The 26,260-nt window shown below is 37.8% G+C and overlaps 1 protein-coding gene across 1 annotated transcript in view; it reads left to right on the top strand.

The window, feature by feature from the left end:
- The first annotated feature begins 4,567 nt into the window (after window positions 1-4,567).
- Window positions 4,568-26,260, top strand: part of LOC113477144 (pituitary tumor-transforming gene 1 protein-interacting protein-like) — a 30,564-nt gene continuing 8,871 nt past the window's right edge. The window contains exons 1-6 of the mRNA XM_026843300.1: window positions 4,568-4,582; window positions 4,678-4,711; window positions 8,587-8,639; window positions 12,731-12,839; window positions 16,660-16,768; window positions 20,179-20,247. Of these exons, the coding sequence (XP_026699101.1) occupies window positions 4,568-4,582; window positions 4,678-4,711; window positions 8,587-8,639; window positions 12,731-12,839; window positions 16,660-16,768; window positions 20,179-20,247 (389 nt within the window). The remainder of the gene's footprint in view (window positions 4,583-4,677; window positions 4,712-8,586; window positions 8,640-12,730; window positions 12,840-16,659; window positions 16,769-20,178; window positions 20,248-26,260) is intronic.

Below are 26,260 nucleotides of genomic sequence, written 5' to 3'. Positions count from 1 at the left end.
CCCGTCGCTACCTATACTGCAACCAACCAGCTTGTTTGGGAGATCTGAACAATAGTCTATGCTAAGGTATCAATCATTTTCCTTAAACAAACAGTCTGTCAATTTTTTGTGCAACACTGCTCAGCCAGAAAACAAATCAGCCCTTCTATCCAAGAAACACTGCATTTAACAAATAGTTATTGTGTAGATAAATCCAATGGTTTTCAAAATAAATCAGTTAGCCCTGCTAGAAGTGACCAGCTCAGAACATGTTATATTAGAAAATTCATTGCTCTTCCCTTGTTTGAAACATTAGAGAGGCCTAAATGTTAACAGCTGTTTATGCATTGCCAGATTTTACCAAAATACAAGTTTTGAAGCACTTGGCTTTCCATTCTGGTCACAGTAGTATTACAATAAACCTAACAGTAGACTACAATTCAATTTGACTGCAGTTCAGTACTATTAACCGTTCTGTGTAACAGTGCACATAGCGGTGCTATTCACAACTATTCCTTTTCAAAAAAAACCTCACATGTAACATGAGCTGTGAAAGTCAGAAGGCAGAAATTTTCACTGTCTTTTTGATGAGACTAACATTTTTATCTTTCAATATATCCAAAAGATAACTGAGTAATTACGTACATACTCTTCAAACAGCATGTTGACTCCCTAAATACTGTGTGTGGTCACCTGAGTGTTGTGAAAAGAAAACCAAAGAAAATCAGCTGCTATTTATCACCACCCTTAGCAGAGATACTGAAGTGATCCTGCATATTCTCCTAGGCTCCCGCTTTGCAAGCCAAAAATCACCATGGGTGCAAATCTTATTTCCATGGCAGCAAGGGCCCACATCAATTGAGAAGACTGTCTTACTTTAACTATCCCAGTAGTATTCAGATGATTACATCTGAATTTATTAAGACTATTTAACAGTCAATTTAATCTCTGGTTTAATCTCAGGGTTTGCCTGAAAGGTGAAATTGGGCCATTGTATTTATAGCAAAATTGCAAAACCTCGAATAACATATATCACTTCCCCTGTATACAGCATTGTTCTAACCCTTGAAAATATCTGCTATCTGTGTATTTGCAGGACTGGAGCTAATCTGTTTATGATACTTACCACTTCTAGTTTTTAGGATCTCTAGCAGTTCTGTTTCAGTGAAGATTATTTATGGAAGGATGGTTATTACAAGACAGAAGGTGGATATTGTCCTGGAAGATCTAATTTTCTTTATTTGACCTTGAGAAACTTTGGTTTGAACTTGTGGCTGGCTGGACCTCTTCCTCTATAAAATAGTATTGTTAATACTTTGAATTTTAATAAGATAGTTGTAAGAGCCATTTTATTAGAATCTGAATACACTCTTAAGGATGACTATATGAAGGTGCACATTCTTATTCAGCAGATGTGCTCCGCGTAGGTATTTAATCACAGTTAGTACTCCACTTTAACTAAACCTCACATGTACCTTCTTGCATGACTTCAATGAAGCCTTAATACGAAGGCAACATGCATTTAAGATGGTCCTGCAACTGAGAAAAGAAAAAAAGAGGTCCTCCTTCTTCCTTGGGATATTAGTCATGTCCTCACAATTCCTCCTCTGCTGTGCCAGCACAATAATTTGGTCCCCTGCTCAGTGGCCCAGATAGGGTATCACTGATTTAGCTGAAAAACTAACTTTCAGCTGCATCAGTTCACTATAGGACTGCAGAAATGGTTTTGTTCATACACCACAGTGTTTGTTGAATGCAAGAACAAGCATCCAGAGAGAGGTACAGACTCCTTTTTCTGGGTACACTGCTCAAAGTACACATCAAATTGTAAACTGAAGATAGTCATGATCCAGTCAGCCACAAACTAAAACAACCTTTTTGAACAAGGTATTGCTGCAGTAAAATGCCTTTTACCAGGGCCTATGTCCATAAGCCCAACACAGCAATGAAAAAAACCCCAACATTCTAATCACTTACATGATTTATCAGCTGAATTATTTACTCATATTGTAATCAGGCAAACTGGGTAAACTAATTCACAGTGATGAATTAATACTGTCATTAAGGGAATCAGCTGAACACACACAGACTTTGTAACTCATATGTAACCCTTGAAATTCTTTGCACTGGTAGTATTGAAAATAAACCAGCTAAAAAAAAAGAAGACAAGAACACTCTGTCAGCCCAATCCATTCTTTGTTCAGCTACCCAGGCTCCTTCAGCTGTTCTATCAAAAGGGAGGAGTAGAGATGAGGAAAAGGGGCCAGAGCTGCTGCTGAAAATACATGAGTAGAAATGTTGTTCAAAACCCCAGGTAGAATCTACAGAACTGGTAGAAAAATCCTTGTTATTATTTGAAATGTATATAGAATTATGATAGAAATAAGCAAAATCTGTTTAAATTCGGGGATTTTATTTTTGTTTCTAATCGTAATACATACTGCTTGTTTGAAACCCAGTTTCTCAGTAGATCACTTTTTCAGGTCTTCTACACTCCATTTCATGAGAATTTATGTCTATGGACAGAGTGGTTACCTAAGCAAGAAAAAAGTGATTCATTACTGTAAGTATAGCTATTGTGAGAGAATTACCATAGCTTTTCATAAATTATGTTAATGTTTTTGTCCCCCATAGGAATAACAAATCTAGATCACATAAGATGGACGTAACCATACTTCCGAAGATCTCTCAGCAAATTCTTCTTTTTCCCCCATTTCCCATTACCCTTTGCTCCAGCTAAAAGATACTTCCTTTAGAATAACCATACTAGAAGCAACTCAAGAAAATATCTGGCTTGGAATTTGAGTTGCTTTATGAGAGTAATTTTTGACTGAATACATAAAACCATCCCAAATAAAGATATAAAAAATTAGCTAGAGGACTCTCCTTCTGCCTCAAACATAATTTGGTGCACTTAATCCAAATTATGTAGAATATAAATTTTGAGAAAAAACAAATAATGAGAACAGCTATACGAAGTAATTTCAAGGGCACTTTTAGCTCAGTATCTCACCTAAAATGGCAGTCAACAATGCCAGATGCCTAAGGAGTAATGTCAGAATGAAGAAATCATATAATGCATCTTGGCATCTTCCTTGGCAATTGCACACAGCTTCTAGCAGTGTGGTTTAGGGACTTTCTGAACAAGAGACAATATCTTGGTATTTAATAGCTGTTGACAGACATATTCATCACAAATCCAGTCTTTTTGGACTAATCTAGACTTTTAGTGTCCTTAATACCCAAAGACAGAGTTTCACAACTTAGCTATACTTCAAACACTTTATTTTCTTCTAAGGATTTTTTTTTTTTAATCTTCTACTTGATAAATGTGTTCTAGGTCTTGTATTAGAAGAGACATTTTTCTATGCCTCTCATGACTTTATACATCTGTCATATGCCTCCTTAGCTATAGTCTATTGAATTGCTATTATCTGTGTAAACAGTTCCTTATCTTTGGTAGCTTTGTCACTCATCTGTCTCTACTATTCCAAGAGCATGTTCCATGTGACTCAAAAATACAGAAACGAGAAAAAAGAAGTGTTTCAGACATAAAGATTTATGGACTTGACCACATGGCAAAACTTGGTCTTCAGATGTTCCTGCTCATTGCAAGGGGGGGTGGACTAGATGACCTTACAGGTCCCTTCCAACCCAAACAATTCTATGATTCAGCCAGCTGAAGAAGGCTGAAGTCATGAGTCAGTATTGTCCTACATTAAGCTCAAGTAAAAACATCTTTGTTTCCAAATGGCCAATATACCCACACTTCGGATTTATTTTTCTAACACTCTTTGAAGACTGAGAAGCAGGGACTCTAGTGTTGCTGGAAAAAAATCCAAGACGATATAGGCAAAATGAAATGTGAATAACTTTTTAATGCACAGGTTGAAACTTAATTTAAAGTAAGGGCAACTTCCAATCAGCCCCTTCAACCATCAGATCTCTCAGAAAGCCATCCTGGTGCAGTCAGCATTGAGGGCCAAGAACCTTGGAACCAAGCAACAACACTCAGGTCTGTTCCCTTTAATTTTACACACTGGCCTAAGTCATGAGAGTTACTAGCAGTTATCTGAATTCCTCTGAACTGTTTCCTGGAGCTACTCATCTCTTGCTGTGTGGGATTTTAGGGAGATTAATCTCTGCAGTAAGGTGAATTGGGTGTCTAAAGTTAGATAGGATGGCAAGGTCAAGTACTGTGAAGAACATTTATCTTATTCCTTGTTAAGGCTCAAGTGCATTTGCAAAAGCATCTCAAACAGCTAAGATCTGCTCTCTCTATGCTACAAACCAATTGCAATACTTTCAATAATAACAGTGGTATCGTTACAAAAGACAAAGTGGTCTAAATGCTGCTGTGGCCTGCAGAAGCCGAGCGGCGCCCGGGAGCGCCTTCCGGAGAGTTGGTGGAGCTCGGGGGTCGCTTTGGTTCTCGTCCCCTGCCTCGGAGCAGGCCGGGGCCGGGCGGCGGGAGAGCAGCCGCCCCTGCGGCCTCCGGCTCGCCTGCTCTCCCTCGCCACCGCTGGGGCAGGGCAGGCAGCCCGCTCCCGAGAGGCTGGCTCCAAGCTTCCCACCAAAGGAAGGGGCGATGGCACTAGCGTTTGTACTGGTGGCCGGCGTGTGAGGCCGTGGCGTTATCGGGAGTTTTGCTGCAAGGAGACGGCAGTCGCCTAGGCTTTCTCTGTCCTGACCGATGAGGAGGAATGTGGCTTAGAAGGAGAAGCCGGTGCAGGTGCTCCTGTCATCCTGTTTGTTTTCTTGGATTCGTTTATCTCGTAGCTGCTTTGGGAAAGCAGTTGGTAAATGAAGCTAGTCCTCAAACTTGGTTACTGTTAGCAGTCTTGACCAGAAAGGTACGTGTCAGGTTAGTTTGTGTTAAATTAGGGTATCTCTAGTGGACTTTGATATATACTTCTAGAGTCCAATTTGAGTTGCTTCATTTCTTTTATGGGAGGGTTTATGCTCAGAAACGCAGTATCCAACTTTGTGAGACAACTATATTGAGGCAGAAGAGAAAGGGAACAGTTGGTATTTCTCAGAGGAAGGAACAGAAGGTAGGCCTGATAATAACTGCAAGTTAATCACCATCTTTCTAGTAGTTTGCGAAACAAGTGAAACCAAAGGGTTTGGTTGGATACAAAAATTAGGCTGAATTGGTAGTGGAGTTGCTTATGGATTCCATAGGAAAGAAATGTTCATGTATTGTTATTCTTACATGGGTTTAGGAATTTGCTCATGACACTAAGTTGGTTGTAGTTTTGGAGAAGGATCATGATATTATACAGAAAGATGTGGGTGATGTTTAAGGAATAAATATTAGAAATAAGGTTAAAGTGAAAAATAAAAGATGGGATTGTTATGCTATACGACTAGTATTAATTTTAAATCGAAACAGTTGGCAAAAAGTAAGGAGGTAGACTTGTTGACTGTCAGATGCATATCAGTTACTGAAGTGATGCTTTTGTGAGGAGAGAGTTTTATGAGACTGTGGGACCTTGTATGCCCTCCTGTTAAATGTTTCACAAGTTCAGCACCAGTGTTCAGCAGGGCTGGACTGGCACAAAGCAGGATTACAAAGGCTGGACTGGTCCCTATTTCAGAAAACACCAAGAAAAGTATGGCTTTAATTGCTGAAGCAGAAGGTAGGTTGAGGGGGAATAAAGAGTACCTGGAGAAAGTACCCTTATACCAGTAGGAGGGAATAACTGTTGAAGAACAGTGTTGGCCTGAGAGTGGGAACAGAAGAAATTAAAATAAACTAGTCATGAATAAGCTCAGTGAAGGTGTTGAAAGGTTTCTGACTGAGCAGTTTCACTGCTTTGTTGGGTTTTTTTTAATGGAATAATAAGAGTTCCCCCCACATTCCTCACTGCTCCTAAGATTGTATGGCAGTTATGAGTCCTTAGTCTATGCTGGTATAGACCCCTGTCTTCCTAAAAATAAAAATAAATAAATCTCTGCATATGCCACCTTTATGTACAAATACATATTGGAAAAGGGAGGGTGGGAAGCTGTTGTTAAAGAAAAAAAAATTATTGACAGTGCTATTCTATTTTACCTTAATTTTGTGAAAGAACAGCCTTTTTCTGTATTTGAGCATTGTTACCCTGGTCCATGAGTATGTGTCCTAGAAAGTGAGATCATATAGGTAATTGGTGTATAGTTAACTCAGTGCAATTTCTGTATGTGTGGTCAGCTTTCTAGCTGTAACCAAAAAAAAGTGCATCAACAGCAATAGCTGCTTCTTATCTTTTGAGAGCATAACCATCATACAGCTACAGTTGACTCTGTACAAGGTGTTATGCTAAACTATTTTGGTAAAAATTATACTTATCAAAATAATGCTTCCACAGCTTGATAAACCTGGCTTGGTATATTAAAATGATTTCTCATTATATGTTAGGTGATTAATGCTGGTGTTATGTGCCAGTAGAGAAGGAATGATTATGTTTGATAAATACTCTTTAAAATACAGTGTGAATTATTGTTGGTATTGGTGCTATGGCTTACACTTATTTTTTCCCTGATGAAGATAATGCAGTAGTACCTTGAAATACTGGCAGGAGACTGTCCACTTGATATCTATTTATATCAACAACAGTTCTGAATTTTTTAATGTGCTGGTACACATAATGCTCTAGCAGGGTGGTTTGGAGGGGATCTTTGTTTTTCCTTCTCTTTCAGTTTGAGGTGTTCTGTTCAGTCGTCTGCTTTTGGGGAGGACACAGTAACTGCTGGGAAACTTATATACCTCTTTAGGTGACCACAGAAATATATAAAGCACAATGGGGAAAAAAATATTTTTAAGTTGCTCACAGTAATGTTAAATTTTGTAACAACAATACATAAAGATGATATTATTTTTGAGATATATGCAGTGATGATATATTCTGAAGTATTTTCATTAAGATTATTTTATGTTGTTTTTTAGAATAAACATAAATAATAGAAGTCTTAATTTTTTTATAATTTAAGCCTCCATTTTTTGGTTATATGCCAATATAGGTTATTTGCTATAATATGTCAGTAGGCAGGCAATTAAAGAAGATAAACAGCACAAAAAGCTTGTGAGATTACCCTCTTTGATAAGAATCTGAGGAATGTTACATTTCTTCAATTTGCTGTAGATGGTTTGGTTACTGAAAATGTAACTTAAACCACATTCTTAGAAGCCCTTGGTGTACTTGCATGCTTCTGACATTAATTCATGTTCAGAAAGCTGGTTTGTTTAGATATTTTAAATCTGAAATTGCAAATGGAATGAAGAATTTTTATAATAAGCATCGTGGTATTCCATGTGGAATAATACCATTTGAAAATTTTTTAACTTAAGATGAGAACTATTTCTGAATCTGTTACTCGTGTGTTTTGGGTTCTTTTTCCCCATGAATTGGTGTATGTGCCTTAGTTCTCAGTTAATTGGTACTGGTAACAATGTTAGTTGGTACTGGATAAAATAGTGGGTTTTATCTGTGCAGATATATTAAAGCTAAATATACTGGTACATAAAAGACATTTAATGTTAAGAATTAGTACTGGAAAGATCTAATTTTGAATTATGAAAAGAGAACATTGAAATATGTCATTGTCTCAATAATTTAGCTCAGATTAATAACTGCTTGTGACTGATACAGTTATTCATTAAAAGTAGAATTGGATTTCTTATTTGGAGATATTTTCCCCTCATATTTACGATATACATGGAAACAATCAAAACTCGGTTTCATTAAATGGTATTAAAAATGATCATAGGAACTACAATTATTGTAAGAAAAACCCAGGTTCAGACCAGGAGCAGAGACTCCCCCTCATCTGTCAGGTGGTTCATCTAGGTTAAAACTTCAATATAATATCTGGTCCTCTGGGCAATGAATTATGGCTACATTGTGGATAAAAAAAAGACCAGTCTTAAGACAATAAGCATGCAGTACTTCTAAATGCAAGTTATAACCTTTAGCTGGAATCCTCTGAATGTGAACACAAGTAAATAGTTTCTTTTTTTAGTTTAGAAGTTTTTTTAAAATTCAAGGAAAAAATTAAGTCCTTCTGCATTGCTTGGCTTTTCAAACATCTGTTGGAGTTCTTGTTGACCTATTACAAAATAACTTTGGCCTATGTTTGGAAATTTTTTTTTTTGGTTATTTAAAATCATGTTATTTGGAGATCTTTATCTTTTAAAAACTTTTTCCCTCAGAGAAAGTTTAGTATCTATGGAAGGGGAACCAACCCTAGGCAAGGGTCAGCTTTTGCTAGGCTTCCAAAGCTGCAAAACTTGGAGTGTTCTCTAAATTGAAGTGTAGAAGTCTTAGAACTCTGGAGGAGATACAGAGAGGCTCTTGGGTTGTCTCTCCTCTGTTGACCTTAGAGAAAGCAAATTGAAGTTAAAGATAAGCTTGAATTGTTTCCCTAACTGTGTTAGAGGTCAAACTTAAATGCTTTGTATCTCTCTCTGCTACAGTTCCCTGGAATGGGATTACTGAGCTTTCACTACAAAGTCGTTGCTTGTATCTAGAAGTAGCAAAAAGAAAAGGCTAAATGTTGTGTTAAATGCTTGACATTACTGAGTAAAAATAAATGTCATCTCTTCTTGTTTTGTTTTTGTTCCAGCATGTTCAGAGTTTTCCCAGAGGTCCTGTGAAGAATGTCTAAAAAATGTTTCGGTAAGATTTTTAACGTCTTTTTTGATTGAGAATTTGATGATTTTTCCACAATATGAAATTAAGATGTTAGGGTTTGACTGTTGGAGTGTGGCGTGTTTGCTTTGTTTTTAATGGTGAATCTAGTCAAACTACCCATAATAAGAGGAAGTCAAGATCAGTCACTTTTAGTATCTGTTCTTATTTAAATGGTAGAGTCAGCTGATGTGCTGCTTCCCCTCTGTTATACTCAATGCCAGTGTTCTTTCAGTTTGCCAGGGTTGGTCCATGATTTGGTCGCTCAGGGTATTTCTCTGCTTTTTCTGGAGACGACAGACCCTGTAGAATCCAGGCTTCCAGTTTCAGTGTGTGCTCAATGCTTTCATAGTGCACTTGAACAAGTTGGTGTTGCTGCTGGTTTAGACTCATCCTCATTTTGCAAGCAGCGCTTAGTTAAGTTTACATCTTTATACAAGGAAACTGAATAAACCGAATCTTATGTGGCTAAACCACCTACATTTCTTGTATGCTGAATAGGAGAACTGGGAAATTAATGTAAATAAACTAGAAATGCCTTTCTCTGGAGATGCCCCAAGGAATCCAGGCAGACTGGATCAGTGCTTTGTAGATGTTCAGACGTGTCGGCCTCTCTTCTGACTACCACAGACCACAAGTGCTTAAGACTGCCACGTTGGGTCACTGTTCTGGTAGCGAAGTGTTTAGATTTCCAGTGAGATTGCAACAGTGCAGACACTTAATAAAATTTATTTCTCTGTCTTTTGCTGAATTTATTGCTCTGTCCTTTGATCTCCACTATAAGGGTTGTGATAAGTGTGCAAAAGGTGCCCATACCTGCAGAGTAGAAGAAACTCTCATGTTTAAAGGGAGAGGTTGTCTCAGATTCTAACTTCAGATGTCACTGAAAAGAAGTATTTCAGGAGTCTTTAGGTTACATAAGTTACTGCAAAACTTTTGCTAGGAAAATGGAGAAATATCTGAACTTACCTGTTTTGTGCTTGTCTTATGCATCCTTTGGCTTTATAATAGAAAAATATTAATCATCTTGTTCTGATGTGATTATTGTGTGCTGTCAGACCCATATAATAGTTCAGCACTACCACTTGTGTGACTGTCACTTTAAATAAGTGCTGCCGCTGCTGCTGCAGGTAGATGAGCGCAACTTTTATTAACCTGAGAGACATGTTCACCTTGAGAGAAATAAATCCTTTAGCTGTGTTTGTGTACTGAAGACACTGTAACAGAATTAGATACGTTATTTCCAGAATCTGTCAAACCACTAACATTGTCCAGGCTTATTCTGGTGACAGTGATGGATGATTCAGGGCAACTGCTTCAATAGTGTCAGTGTTAACCTTGAAGAAAGCAGTTTAGACTTGATTCAGACAATTCGCACATATGTTAAAAAAAAAAAGCTACAGAATAAAGCCATGAGCAGTTGTGTTAACAATACAAAAGCAATGGATTGCTGAAGTTACTTTAATTGCTTTGGTAGAAAAAATCAGGTTTTCATATTGGTGATAATATAGATAGCAGCAGCAGATAAAAACGAAAATTAGACATTTGAATAGATTAAAAAATTCCAAACAAACCTGAAAATGTTGTAATTTTATTGAGTTAAACAGAACTTTAATTCAAAATGCTCAAACTTTGTTTATCATAATTGCAGTTGGGTTGGTCTTCAGATCTGATGAATACCTGTTTTCTCATCAATAAGTTCTGAGTGGTAATTTTACAAATACGCTGTTGCATTTCATCTTATTCCTTACAATATGGTACATTGAAAAATGGCACAAGTGTTTTAATTGGAGCTGTTGAATCCTGAAACTCAATTTATTTACTTTGAAGAAATATTTACTACTATGAGTAGCGGATTATCAGGTGTGTTAAAATTTGAGAACTTTATCTGCTACCAGATAATGTGTAAATATCTATTGATTAACATCTTGAGCATGTTTCTAACTTCATATGAAGATAAAATACATAATGCGAGCACTAGTTAAAGGTAGGACTATATTTTAAAATCTCGTGCATGTCTAGAGCCTCAGCATTCTGGAGGATTTTCCAAAGTCTCATTTTTAACTTCTGAGTAGTCTACTAACACACTTTTCCCTTCTGCTTTTTTTTTAATCATTCTCACTTTTGTCCTAATAACAAATGTATGGAATCTAAAGTCTTGTAGCAAACGGGTTTTAGGCAAGCTAGGCTTTAAAAAAAAAAAAAAAAAAAAAAAAAAAGCAGCTAACAACAGCTATAGGAAACTATATGGTCAATAAATACAGTCAATTTTTTTGAAGGAAAGGTGGGGATGGTAGTCACTTGTGTGACTACATCTATCTGATTATCGAGGAAGAAACATTCGTTTTGTGTTTGTAGTTGCTATCTTACCTCTTCTGAGAATGTCCTTAAAATGAGTGTGGACTGAATTAATGATGCTGCACTTCATTATCCATGTGAGACTCTACTAAAATAAAGTCAGTGATATTCATCAGAGTGTGAATGTGGTTACTAGCATACGCTGCAAAAGATATATGATTTACTTCTAAATAAAATAAAATCTTTTTAGTTGTCATTTTTCGATTACGTAGGTGAGGATCAGAGTTAAGGAAATGTTTCTCCCTCAGGTGTTTAGGCTTTTTTCTAACTGGATTTCTAACTGACTCAATTGGGAATGAGTCAATTGAAATATTTTCTCTTACTTCAGCCTCTGAACCAATGAGTAGCTGCATTAGGTATTGCCTTTTGGGCTACACACGTTTTTAACAGCTACTTGCAGTAGTCTCCCTCGGAATGATAACATTGGCCTTTCTGTGCTTCTAGTTGTCACCAACAGTATAGAGTCATTCAGGTTAGAAGAGATCTCCTGAGTCATCTAGCTCAGCCTCCTACTCAAAACAGAGTCAGCATTACATTTGAACAGAGTTTAACAATGATCTTTAGTCTGCCCCCATTAATCATTATTTTTGAACTGTTAATTCTTATTAAATAATTGATCCAACAAAAATAACCATGTTCTCATCTAACATCCTTGATTAAAATTAAAACTTAGGAGGGCAGGTTTTTGTAAAAGATTATTTTATCTTCTTAATTACTTTTGTTGATGTGTCTTTAGGGGTACGTTTGACTTGTACAGTGTGCGAATTACAAAATAGGAATGCATCTTTCATGTCTGTCTCCACTTTTTTCAGGAGAGCAGAATCTACTTCAAACAGTTTCTATTTTATGTTTTCTAACCTTTTAGAGCAAGATAACATACTTTGTGCAATTGAGGATGTATGACAGAGATGTTCTTGATAGTACTGTTAGATAAAGCATAGTTCCTGGATGAGCTGTCTTTATAATGAATCTGAAAAATCCCTGTTCTGTCAAGGATTCCTGTTAGTATCACCCAAAACTTCTTCACTGGTTGAGTTGTGTGGTAAAGGAATTTTGAATGAGTATTTTAACAGATGAAAAACAAAACTTAAGCCTGATGCTTAGGGGTAGCATAAAAAGCAGAAATATGTTTGTATTGTAACTATAATACATGTAATAAACTTAAAATTTAAAAAATATCCAGATATATGTGTGCACAATTAAGATACCCAACGTACATTGCAAGACAGATCAGATAAGGCTGTATCTCTTTATTACCTTGAAGCAAAACTCCCTGTAGAATTATAAGGGTCCTTTATTGTTTTTGTTCTGTTGATAGTCAAATACAGGGCTGAAGTAAGATTGTAAGTGTATTTGTATTCCTTAAAGATACCGGATGTTTTAAAATTCTGAACAGTTGGCTTTCTGGTTTTGTATTGTTAATTTCAGTAATTATAAACCCAAAGTCATTTTATCCTCCACTATACAGAGCACCTCTGTGTTCCCAAATATTTTCAAGCTACTGTAAGTATTTATTACCTATAAGTACACTTTGTATTTATTCACAATTCAGTTTAAGCTTACTTAGGAATTGTACCACTCTGTAAGTTTTGTACTACAAAGCATATTCAATATATCCCTAAAATATTGTACTCAAGAATTCTGTCTGTGGAGAGGAGCACTAAACTGTAAACTGTTTTTGAAGATCAGTAATTTGGGGTGTTTTTGTTTCTTTTGCACAGTGCCTTTGGTGTTACACCAACAACACTTGTATTGATTACCCTGTAAGAAGCATTCTTCCATCATCTTCATTATGTTCCCTCTCAAATGCTCGATGGGGAGTTTGCTGGAGTAGGTACTAATTTTACTTTTGCTGTAGATAATTACTTTAATTGTACTGATAAATAAGAGTTACTAGAGCTGTTTCCTGATTATTTGGAGGGGTGGAGGGTGGAAGCAGTGGTTATGATTGGGAACAATGATCTCTAATCTTCTGGACTTCCAAACAGTCATTTTTGAGGGGTCTTTGCGAACAGCCAGCATAGTTGTGTTTATCCAGTGGTTTTAAAACATTTACTATGTAGTGAAGTTCTGTGGAGTCTAGACTGGGAACTGGTGGCATTGGTATGTTCCAGGTATTTTATGGACATAGTCAGGATTTGCCTTTCTTAAACCATATTTCTGAGATACAAAGAAATAAGGTCATTCCCTGTTGATAAAAGCCAACCATTCTTACCTTTTTAAAGTTCCTTAATGTTGAATGATGTGCATGATCCAGTTTTGATAGTATGTTCCAGTGGCAGCAGTGAACCAACACCAGGGGAATGGAGCCACCCAAAAAATCTTGGAATGCTGGTTTTGCTTAAAGAACTGAAGAAACAGTGTCATCTGAGTGCCGAAGACAATGCAGTTAAAAACAAAGCTGCAGAGTGCTGCTGTAGATTGTAGTACTGCATAATTTAACTGTTCTTAAATATCCTTTTGCTTTGCATGTTGTATTGCAAAATACTGTACGGAACATATGCTGCCATTGGACTGAAATCTTTGGAGCTGTTTTTGCAATACCCTGTATACAGGTCTGAAGTCAGACTAGACTGGAACAGAGAAAGCTTGGCATATGAAGTAAGAGTACAGCTTCAGTCCAGCAAAGCAGACTTGCTGCTTTCTGTGCATTTGCTTATGAACACCAGGAGGCTAAAGAATAAAAACAAGTGGGATGAAGTATCAGTGACTGTTAACTGTAAATTAGAAGAAAGTTATCATGCTTAGAGCAGTGATATTATGCAGTAGTCTAATTTAGAGTAGCAGAAGTAGAGGATTGCTCTTAAAATGGAATGCACAAGTTTTTGAACGCTACCACTTGATAAAGTGGTATTTACCCCTGCAAACAGAGGGACTAGATTGTACGGTACAGGAGAACTTCACCAATTCTTTGTTCTTAGCAGCAGGGCTCTGCTTTGTTTTGTGAGAGAAGGCATTTATGCTTAAATTTCTGGAGTTTTTTAGAGCTACAGAAGGTATATAATTTCACTGATAAGGCATACTTTTAAGGAAATTGGGCTTTCAATATTATAGTAAATGCTGTCACTGTGAAATGTTTAGCAATCTTTTTCTAGAAGTGTGCTGTGTTGACTCCTGCCAAAAGCTAAGTGCCCACACAGCTGCTTGCTTGCTTCTTCCCTCCCCTGGCCCCCGTGGGATGGGGGGAGAAAATAGAAAGAACAAAACCAAGGAAGCTCATGGATTGAGATAAAGATGGCTTAATAGGTGAAGGAAAAAGGGGGAGAGGGGAAAAAAAGCAAAGGAGATTGCTTACAACATCCCACAGGCAGACTGATTCCCAGCCAATTTCCGAACAATAGTCACCTTGGAAGCCAGGTACACTTTCCACTTCTTCCGTTGCCTCTGGTTTTATTGCTGATCATGGCATTATATGGTGTGGAATACCCTTCTGGTCAGTTTAGGCCAGCTGTTCTGGCAGTGTCAACTCCTGACCTCTCTAATCTCTTGCCTACCTTCAGCCCTACTCACTGGAGGAAAAAGAAAATCTTGATGCTCTTCAAGCCTGTTCAGCAACAGCCAAAAGATTGGTGTGTTTTCAACACTGTTAGCCAGAAATCCAAAACATGACATCATACCAGCTGCTATGAAGAAAGTTAACTCTCAGCCACACCCAGTACAGAAATACATGTCCTTTTTCAAAGTGGTGATTGCAGGTATCTGCTGATACTAAGGGTGTTCTTGACAGTTTATTCCTACTGTAGAAATGGCTTCTAGCCTGGGTGCCATTTGTGTTTCTAGATTGAATGTAGTTTAAATGCAGAATGAAAACTTTGTAATGGAACACATTCTCAGCAGAAGTGGAGAAAGAAAAAAAAAACAAAAAACAAACCAACCCCAAAACAATAACGAAAAACCTCAGATAGGCATTTCCTTAATAGTGGGGTTTTGGGTATTTTTTTGCAAATTATATGCTGCCATGTGCCATGGGGGTATATAGATTTAGGGAGACTGCCCTCTTTGGACACAGCAGGGAAATTAATTACCTTGTGAGCATGGTGATCGTTTTTCTTTTTGCAAATAAAATAAAGAGCATTGGCTTAGTATTGCTGAAAATAAAGATGAATATTGCAACTCTAAGACAAAAACGAATGACTGGCTTTCAGTTACAGTTTTATATGAATAAGACACTGATAGATTGTTAACCAGGAGTGAAGAAAAAAGAACTGTATAGAAGCAGCATAATACAAAGTAGCTTAATTATATTGTTTTTCAGGAATAATAAGCAAATTAAATAGTGGAGACAGGAATGCAGACTGGAAACGGTCTTTTTCTGCACTTTAGGTTCAAAATATTTTTTTGCTTCAATTAAATTGTATACTTTAAAAAAAATGGAGATCAAACCCTTTTTTTTTTTATTACTTCACTGAGTGAAGTATATGTAATCACTTGTAACTTGTAGAGAAGTAACAGTGGTATGGTGAAATGTATTACTTCAGAATTTAGATGTTCAGAATTTACTTGTGTATTGTAACTAGAAGTGATGTATTAATTTGTATTATAAACTGCACCAAGTAAATTATATCACAGAAGGAAAAATATTTGCTAGGATCTAATCTTTGGCAAGATCTGTGAAGGATGTGCCTTGAGCAGACATGAGTTGGTAAGATCTGTAGAGGAGTAACAGACTCTTTGGCTTGTGCATGTGATCAGATAGGACAGGCCTTCTTAACTTCAGTTGCTAAATTTGACTGTCTATCATTAGTGCCCTGCAGCAGTGAAAAGTGCATTGCAGCTACTTTGTATTGCTACAGCACCATGAAGCTGTTGAATCTGACAGAGTTCAGAGAGATTTATGTGGGAGAAGACAGCTTCCCTGCCCCCTCCCCCATCCTGCTTTAAAATAGATAGTGTGGGGAGAGGTGTTTAGTTTTTATCTCTGTTGTTAAAACTTCCCTAAATTATTTCATTATGTACTTTGTTAGGTCCTTTAAATAACTCCTCAAAGTTGTGTCTATAGCTTTGCTTATATCATCCTGTTTGCTTTCTTCTTGGGCCTCACTGTTTTTCTAGATCAGGTTTCTGATTCTTTTTTATGAATGAGGTCCTGTCCTGGTTTAGACCAGCTACAGTTGTTATAGTGTATGCTGTTGGAATAATAGCCCACTCTCCATTTGTTAATCATTCTTTAGATGTAGAAGTTGAATTAGCAGTTTTATTGAGTTTTATGTTGGCTCCTTCAAATCATCTGCCATTGAGAAAGAGCAAAATGAAATAAGATGACAAACTGCTGCATGTAATGTGTGTATGCTACTGCTGCATCTATATGACTTTTGTTCATGCTGTACATGGGCTAAGGTCATGACTGGGAGGGTGGAACTGTGGAATCACAGATATGTATCCTATAAAGTATTACAGGATAACTTGATTTGGTATATGTAAAGAGCAATTTTATTTAATGTATGTTCAGTGTAGATTATGCATAGTTGCAATATTTGAATGTCATATGCTGAGTTTTAACTGGGGTAGATGCGCAGAACTGTGTTTGATTTTTCTTTTTTTTTCTTTTCATAGAGAGATGAAAAAATGCTTGGGAAGGAGGGGAAGAATTATCAGAAAGATAAATATTGATGTTGGAGTCTAACAAGTTGAATATATTCATATTTTTCAGTAAACTTTGAGGCTTTAATTATTGCCATAGCTGTAGTAGCTGGACTCATTCTGCTGTCCGTAGCAGTCTGTTGCTGTTACTGCTGTTACTGCAGAAGGCGTTCCAGGAGGTAAATACATCTATTTGTTTTCTTTATTAGCTTTAGGTGCTGGTCTTCCATACCTACCTACAATTTTTACTCTCCAGTATACTAAGAATCTTTCAATTTGGAAGCAGTTTTGGTCACTTTGCTGCATTTGTTTGAGACACAACAAAAAAGAGGTGTTCAGTACAGACAGTATAACTGGAAATAATGCTGGAATGGCATTGAAATCATGTTATTAAAGAACACATCTATGATGCTACGACTACGTAAGCTATTGCTTTACACTTCTACATTTTATACTTCCTTGTTAAGACTGGACATGAAATATTTCCATGGCCACATAAATACTTGCTACTTGTAGTAACAGAACAAGTAATTTATTTCAAGGCAAGCTTATGGTGGGTAACAGGTAACTGAGGAACAATGTCCTACAGCACTTGGTATCCGTGCTTCAGAATTTGCTCTCGGATCTGTCAGCAGTCAGTATCTAAGTAATTAGCTGTCTTTGCCAATTCAACAAAATATTCTAAGTGTGAGATGATACTTTTTTTCTCTAAGATACTAAGAATGACTTGTTTTCGAGTAAAGTAATACTGCAAAAATTAAATGTTTCTCTAATTGACTAAGATCCTTCAAAGGGAGGAAAATAGTTGATGAGTAGCTAAAATAGGTAAGTCAGTGCTGCCATGTGAAGTGACCAGTGCTTATTCTCTAGTGAAATGCCTGGAAATCTTTATTTATCAGGACACTACAATATGCTTCCTTCTATTACTGACATTTTAGAGTTCAGGTTTTCAGTCAGTGTAGTTTCAGATAGCTCTGTTCCTTTTGTCCTTCAGTACTTCTCGCGTGAACAAAATGTGGACCTTATTTCTTGATCTAATATTTCTATACTATTTCACATATCTGTATTTCATTGTTCTTTGTTTGAGGGTTGGTGTTTTTAAAGAACTTATGCAGCTATACAGTGTTTAGTACTGACCTTCAAGCCAGAGGAATATGGTACACTTGTGGTTTTAAAGAAAGGAGAAAATAATTGTCAATATCATGTCATTCTCTTCTCTATTCCCTGAGGAAAATACATGCACCTGTTCTGTTGGTAGATTGGTCTACCAAATCTGTCCTAGTGCACAAAGTGATAACTCCTTAGCCCTGTGCTGATAAGCCCTGAAGATGTATAGAACTGTTTTAGATTTTATGTAAGATCTGCTGATGTCCTCCGCAGAAGAACTGAGTAGGCAGGCCCCTGTGGCTGACATGCCAACAAATAAAGCTTGATTCCTGTGAAAAGAGAGATCTGTGCCAGACTTCAGTTTTAGTAGCTAAGTCGTCAATCAGTACTGTAACATTCTAAAAATAGAGGGTTAGTTGAGAGTCATCTTATGCCAGGACTCCAAAAGTGTCAAGCTTAATCTTCTGACACTTAAAGGATTTAAAGATCTTGTCAGAGTGGGGTCCAGCTTATTTTGGGAGGATTCAAAATGTATTATTACACAGAAGCCTGATATATTGCTGGCTTTAAATTCACTGAGTCTCAGCAGGAATTCTTTTGCTCTCTGCTTCCTCAGTTTTGGGGACGACTCTTCCACAAAATAAACATTTTTAATGAATTGGAAGAAGGAAAATGTGTAGAAATGTAGAATTATATCTGTATTACTGACATCTTAGATGTGTCATCTTAGGTGTAACCTTGTTTTACAGCAATGTCAGTATTCCTTCTAAGTTTTTAAGCCATCACTTATATTTTCCTTGAACACAGAGAATTCTTAGGTGCACTAATTCCCACATCAATAATGTAGCTGGTTCACCCAAGTCCATCCCTACCACAGGAATCCTAGGACTATTGGTGCATTGTTACAAACACATGATAAAAATAATGGTCTTTGAGTGGTATTAATGACACTATACTAAATAAACTCTCTTGAATGTCTTCAGTTTAACAACCACTTTTTTATTTGTATAGTTTCAGACTTTCTGAATTTTGAAGAAAGATTAAATTCCTTCAGAGGGTCTAGAAAACAGAAGATATTTAATGCTTTTTTAATTACAGGGCAAAAATGTGTTTTCTGAATCCTACTGTATGCTTGGCAACATCAATGTGAAGTGAGACCATTGCATAGTTTTAAGACACTAGGGTCTCTAGCAAAGTAATTTTACAGAAAGGTGCCCAAGAATGGGAGCTTCTAGTCTTTCTGGACATGCTAATGTGGGGAGTTGATTAGTTTTACAAAAGGGTCTAACATTGTTTTCCGATAAAGGTGACTTGTTGCATCTGTTTCCTGCTGCTACACTCCCCCAAGATTTTCCTAATTCTTTATGTGGAAACAAGAAAGGAAGAACTAGAAGATTACAAGGATTCTGAATTACTGGGTTGTATTTGAATGACGAAGATGTTCAAAGAGATGTATGGACTGATTGAGCGGATAGAAAACTTGAGTTCAGATTCCCAGTTCTGGTGTGTCTGAATTGTCTTACAACAGTTGACATGCTGTAATTAACCACTAGATGTCACTCTTGCTTAACTTGTATGTTACTGCAGATGTGTGGTACTACAACTGTTCATTTCTTTATTAGCGGGTGTATTCATATTGTAAATATTTATATCAAACATCTTCAGATAGTGCATTCAGTTTGGAAAAATTATTAACACCTGGGGAAGCATGGCAGGTGTCCATTCACTGATCCTGAAGAATCACTATTAATTCTGTCAGAAAAAAACCCCAAATATAGTTTGGCATTTGCTTTAGAGTTCTACCATTCTTATGTAGTCTATCTAATGGTTAAGTGAAGTTGAGCTTTCTCCAAGGTAGGTCACAAAGCTTAAGTCCCTGTGTTCAGCAGAGCATATCTGCATATGCACAGCTCAGATGTACTGTTTTCTGGAATCACACAGCTGATGCATTCAGGTAAATCCTTGCTCATTCCAGAACAGGGAAGGCAGCTGCCAAGGCAATTCATGCAGACTGCTTTCCTGGAGGCAGTTTGAGATTGGATAGTGATCGTTGTTGGAAAGATAAATTGTTCTGGCATCAAAGGCTTATGAACCATCAATCTTCTTCCAGGGGGCAAGAATGGTCTTAACTGTGCATGCGCAGTACACTTACTCTAAAATGGGGTGTGACACTGGGGAAAATGGCAAGTAGGAGTCCTGCTTCTGCAACCTGTTCCTAAGAGGCTTTAAATTGTTCTGTGGAATCTCAAGGGCACGTTACTGCAGTGAGTGAAACATTTGGGTATTATAAAATGTAAAAGGGCAATTCTACAAATTTGTCAATTATACTTACTCAGCAATGAAATTTTACGTGGCTGTGAAGAAGTATCTCGGGTCAGACTAGAAATTCTTATAGAAAATAAGTCAAATGACTACACAGTGATTGCCTAGCAGTGAAGTTGCTTTTTCCTCTTATGCTTTCCTTCACTCCTTATTTTTGTAGTAGTACAGATGAAGAAGAAGAACGGTTAGCTCAAAAGAGAGAGGAACAAAGGCTGCAGTCTCTTCAGAGGTAAGTCTTGACAGCTTGATATATAGTTATATGCTTCCTGGTGATACAGGATTATTTTGCCCTTCTAAGGAATGCATGGAGTACTAAACAAAGAGACATTGTGGAGTTAGGCATGACAATGTCAGGTTCTTAGAAAACAGGCCTTACTGTGAGATTTATGAACCTGATTAGGACCCTGTATTTCCGTGAGTGAACAGAGTGGACCTGCTCACCCTGGCAGTTACCATAAGTGTTCTGTGCCAGCTGAGAGCAAACAGGAAGGATGGGTCAGAAGTCTTGTCACTTCTCTCCTGTACTGCTGCTTGTCTGTGGCATGACTTAATGCCAAAGTGAGGCTGGGATTCAGAGGGAAAAAATGCTTTTTGGATTCATTCGGTAACTGGTTCTTTTGCTTTTAAAATCTGGCTGGGAAAGGTAGAGAAGTTGATGAGATACCTCTTAGAAATTTTGCTCAGGAAATGGAAAACTGTGGTTCAGCTCTCACTTCAGACTTAATAAAAAGGATGGAAATATGGAATTAAAGCTGTAGTGCTGTGTGGAAAAGTGCCAGAGTCAGCAGTAATACAGTGCTGCTCTCAGTGAGAACAGCATTCCTCCAAATATAGGTGTTTATGGCTTAGCTCTCCAGTGACTCTTCATGGTTTTTATATTATTCTTTAGATAAACAATTTTTGTAGGTAGGACTGTGATACCTGGTACAAGCCCAATGTGCCTTTTGAATCATACTTCATTTCATGGTCTTTGTTTTGGAGATTCACAGTGGATTAGCTTCAGCAAGACAAGAGGGGAGTCCTAACCAAACTAATTCTAGGCTTGGAGCTGTCAGGTGTGGGTTTGAACCCCTACAGACTGACAAGGAAATTGATCTTGGATTTGCCACTTCACGGTTATGTTCTCGAAATACTCGGCTGCCAAGTAACAGGTGGGCACCTTCACTGCCTTGCTGATGCCTGCTGTTTTCTGGTGAACTCTGATTGTTTACATGAGCAAGGGCTGCAGGGAGCAAGGCATACTTCCAGATGAGACCTCCTGTGGAGCCTTTGCATGAAGTCATTAAGTTTCTCTATTACAAATGTGCATAAGACAACAAGGTGGATATGCTTGGTTTGCTCAAACATTTACGTTTCTGACTGGGAACAAAAGTGGGAGCCAATAAGGTTCTCTTACAGATGTACCTGCTGTCACTCATATCTCTGGCAGAAGCTGGGACAATCGCTCCATGCAAATCTGTTCTGTGGTTCTGAACTGCCAGGTTATATAAGCAAATACAGCAACTGTTTGCCCGAATCTGACAACAGTTACTGCTCTGAAGTAGGTACTGTGATATCAGGAGGCAGAATAGATTCTGTTGTAATGGGTTACATTGATGTGTCCTTCAGCGTTATATAAAATTCTGAAATTTGTTGGCAGTAGAATGAATTAGAATAGGATACAATGGGGACATTTGACAAAGTGTTTCTCAGAGCTTGACTCAGTGCAAAGCTTGAATGGTTACTTTTGGTTTTATGATGTTGATTTTTTTTTTTTTGAGCTATTACGTACTGGCATTTTAATACATCTATTTTAGTTTTCTACTAGCTCTATATTACAGTTTAGTAGCTTAAACTTTCCAAATTTAAACTTACCAAATTGTCTTTGTTCTACACATTAATGGAACAGACTTACTGTTGAAGTAATGTGTATTCTGCATTTGTACTTTTTTAGGAAAGTATAAGCTTAAAAGTAACTTTCTGTGGAGGGAAGAGAGGAATTATGTCTCTTAGTGTAGTTCAGTTAAAACTAGTGTTTTTAAGAAAAAAAATTGGTATAATGGTGTCACTAATTTAACCCTTTAGATTGTGTGTAAAGGCATTCTACTTTTGTTTTAACTGCAAGCTGCTGATGCAAAGAGCATTCTTACTTCTCATTCTTGTTCAAGGTATAACATTCCTTAGCTCTGTTCTCTGCCAAATGTGTTTTGCAGAGAGCTATTCACATTTCTGTGGAGTTTTTGTGGGTTTTTTATTCCGTTGTATGAGTGCAGTCTCGGCATGTGTCCATAAGATTGCTGTGATCAACAGGATGTAAGGACAGCATGAATCCAGGGATGGGAGAAAAGCAAGGAAAGTGTTTATTTGGGGACAGAGTAGAAAGTGGTACTTCCCCTTTCACCACTGCCAAGGTAGTGTCAAACTTTATCCAAGAAGAGAATGAATGCAGATTTGTTTTTCATGAACATCTTGATTTGTGAGCTGAAAGTGTCATACTTGAATGGGCACAGAAGGATAAGAAATAGGTGGGCAATTTAGGAAATACATTTAGCTCACACATAGTCATACCACCCATTTTCTCAGATAAGTGATGTTCAGAACTTGCAATGGATCAGAAAAAAAGGGAAATTTTTCACCTGTTAATCCACTTCTAAATAGTCACAGCACAAGAAGCAGAATGCTAGTGTGAAGGTGATTTTTCTCCTATAATGCTTTAGAGGAGAACAATAATATTCTTATGCTACATTGTTCAGTTAAATCAACACTTACCTATGTTTATTATAAAGGAAAGGCTCATGACCAGTTGCATAGGGGATGATTGTGTACCATAACCTTTCTACTGTGATTTGTGTATCCACTTTAAATTCTTGGTGCAGTTAATTTGTAGGAAGTCTGATACTTCTGAAGTGTAGTGTTTGCTATGAAATTAGCGACACGGAGGTAAGACCAACTCCATTCCTGAATTAAGCCTAGGAACAAGGATTGCTCTGCCAGAATGATTACTGCAGCCTTAGAGCAGCAGCTCTCTTTCCTAGCTTGTCTCAGGAGTGTGTCTGTGAAACAGAAACTATTCTAATTGCAGGAGAGAGCTTAGCAGCAGCCCTGGGGTATTTCCCGTGTTCTGAACATGCGTACCTACTGTTTGTGTGGTTAGGAGGTCATGGGAAAATGCGAGGAGTAGGCCACTTCAGTGATCAGAACACCTCACCCCACGTAGTGCTTGCTTCCTATAAGTCCTGTAAGGAGGATGAATTGCTGGTAGCAGGCTGTAGAACAGATTAGTAGTCTCAGCAAGCCATTTCTGATGAGCAAACTGCAGAGGAAAACACTGAATTGTATTATGTAGTCTTTTCTTTCTACAACCTGTGAGTTTTTCACATAGCTTATACAAATAGCTGGATAAATATTTAGATAAGTAGCATGGGAGGAAAATAGACACAGCATTGACCTGGTGTCTGTTTGTTTTCTTGTATATTTCTTTTTGTGGGATACAGCTACTTCATGACCCTACCTACAGTACTGTTTTGGGGCCTTCAACATAAGGAGGACAGGATCAGGTGGAGCAGGTCCAGAGGAGGGCCATGAGGATGATCAGGGGGCTGGTGCCACCTCCCTTATGAGGCCAGGATGAGAGAGTTGGGATTCTTCAGCCTGAAGAAGAAAAGGCTCCAGGGAGACCGTATAGCGGCCTTCCAGTACTTAAAGGGGGCTACAGGAAAGATGGGGAGGGACTCTTCATCAGGGAGTGTAGTGATAGGATGAGGGGTAATGGTTTTAAACTGAAAGAGGGTAGATGTAGTTTAGATATTAGGAAGAAATCTTTCCTATGAGGGTGGTGAGGCTCTGGACCAGGTTGCCCAGAGAAGCTGTGTCTGCCCCCTCCCTGGCAGTGTTCAAGGCCAGGTTGGATGGGGCTTTGAGCAACTGGGTCTAGTGGGAGGTGTCCCTGCCCATGGCAGTGGGGTTGGAATGAGATGATCTTTGAGGTCCCTTCCAACCCAAACCATTCTTTGAGTCTATATACAGCTGTTCATATCAGTTGCCAATGCAGGAACAACAGAATTAGCCTGAGCTTAATTTCATGATTTCATTAGTAAATGGTAAAAACAAAGGAAGGAGGCCAAAGTTGCATAGTGCATGATTTTTATTTTGCAAGCTTCAAGATAATTGCGGCATCTAGTATTTTCTGGCTTTTCAGGTACACAGTAAATGTCTGCTTTTAAGTTTAAGATTTGTGTTAAAATTCAGTTTTACAGTTACTTAGGAAGTGTCGTTCTGGAATACCTAGATGGCTGTTAGAATGAAGAGTAAGGGTAATGACATTGGCCTCGTGCTTGTCTTCACAAGAACACAACTAGCTGTCACTTCACTGAGAAGCCTGAAAATCACTGCTGATATCTAAAGTTTGCACTCATAGTGAGTGGAAGGAAACCTGGAGTTCAGTTTTTGACTAATATTGAAGGAAAACAGGTATCTTACTGGATAGCTTTAGTCCTTTATTTGACTTCACAACATCTCTAACATGAAAAATCATTTTTAAACATAGGATCAAGTAGTGAGTCTTTCCGTATGCTCATTTAGTTATTTGCAGCTGCAAATAGATGGTACTTTTGTATGTTAGATTTATATAACTTATAAACCATGATTTATATGTTATAAACTTATAAACTGATGAAAAGCAATGAGGTCTTGAATGAGAAACTGCCAAGTATAATTTGGTCGTGTACTGGTACGGGAGAACAAAGGGAGGGGGGGGGTAAGAAAGGAATGCAGTTCATTTGTGAAGAACCAAGTATGGGAAATGATGTGAATTGTTAGTATTAGGAAAAATATCTTCTCAGCTTACAGCAGTGGGGACAGCATGCAGAAGATGAAGTAACAGCAGTAGTATTAAGAAACAGAATCAACTGAATACTGTAAAGTGACTTCAGTGGATCATAAAGTAAGATGTGAACGGTGCAATAAGCCACATCTGGGTGGCTGATTCTGTGACTGCCTGTTCAGAACTGTATCCTGATTCTTTTCAGTTGATGTATACCCAAGCCTTATTTACTGTACAAGGATTTAGTCATGGGTGATACGATAGAGTTGTGGCTGCCAGTCAAAGTTGCACAAATGTTAATAGTTTTACCCTTCAAACTTAAACAGTGTAAGTATTTTAGATTTTGGTGGTTTGTTTTGAACAGTCTAGGGAAGTATCCTGAAGTGTTTCTGAGGTTTAAAGCCTACACAGCCTGATTTCCACCCCTGCAGCAGTGAGTCTCTGTTATTTCAGACAAGGTATGCAAAACCCTGAAGAACATGCCATTAGCACCACCAGTGCAAAACCTGGTTTGAGATCACATGATATCACATGGAAACTATACAGAAATAGGTCTGGCTTTATACTGGAAAAGGCTGCTTTAAGGAGAATATTTCTAGTCTCTCTGAGACCCCTTGCCTCATATAATGAATTCCTCTTCTGCAACACTGAAAGCAGGAATCCTGTGGTTAGGTTAGCCTCTATAGGTAAACTTGACTCTTCTTCCTGTTCTCTTAAACCTCACAGTCCTGACTTTCTTCCTCTACATGAATTTTATTTCATCACACTGATTCTCCAGTTCTTCCTCCTCCTCCTGCAGTTTGGCTAGGTTGCTTTGTTTCCTATGCTGTCCGGGCTGAATAGTGGAAAGAGATTTAAGGGAGATGGGTATATTGGGGAGACAGTAGTGGAGGGTTTTGAGTCAGTCTGTCTTATTTGGTTTTCTCATCATGCTTTATCCGCATGCTTTCCAGAAGTGCGGTTGCAGGGAAATGCCAGGTCAGCCCTGCAGCTCTGTAGGAAGCAGGATAATTGCTTCTGAGGACACACAGGATCTGATTAGTAGTAGGAATTGTTTGGAGGTGGAATATGCATAGGGCAGATGGGATCTTTGGTGAATTAAGCTGTCAGTGCTTAACAGCTTTCTGCTGAATATGTGCAAATTCAAATAGGGCGGAAGTCACAACTTGTCTAAATGGGTTGAATTTTGATAGGGCAACAAAACTGTATTTTTTTTTTTTGTTAGAACAACATTGTTTTGCCAAATTCTATGTATTTTGAGAAAATGACATAGATCCTGAATCATCCTAGTGAAGCAGTTGTGCGGGAGGTTTTTCGTTGTTTTTTTACACTAAGCAAAATAGATACTCCTTTTAAAGTATAAGGAAATCATCTGAGGAATGATGGAACAATTTCCATTTAAACTTCCTTCATTTCCCCTGCCTCCTCCCCCCCCCCCCCC

Source organism: Athene cunicularia, assembly GCF_003259725.1.
Source record: "Athene cunicularia isolate RWA chromosome 2 unlocalized genomic scaffold, athCun1 chr2_part1, whole genome shotgun sequence".
Classification (NCBI taxonomy): Eukaryota; Metazoa; Chordata; class Aves; order Strigiformes; family Strigidae; genus Athene; species Athene cunicularia.
The sequence above is the reverse complement of the archived record's forward strand: the minus strand, read 5'-3'. Positions and strand labels throughout refer to the sequence as shown.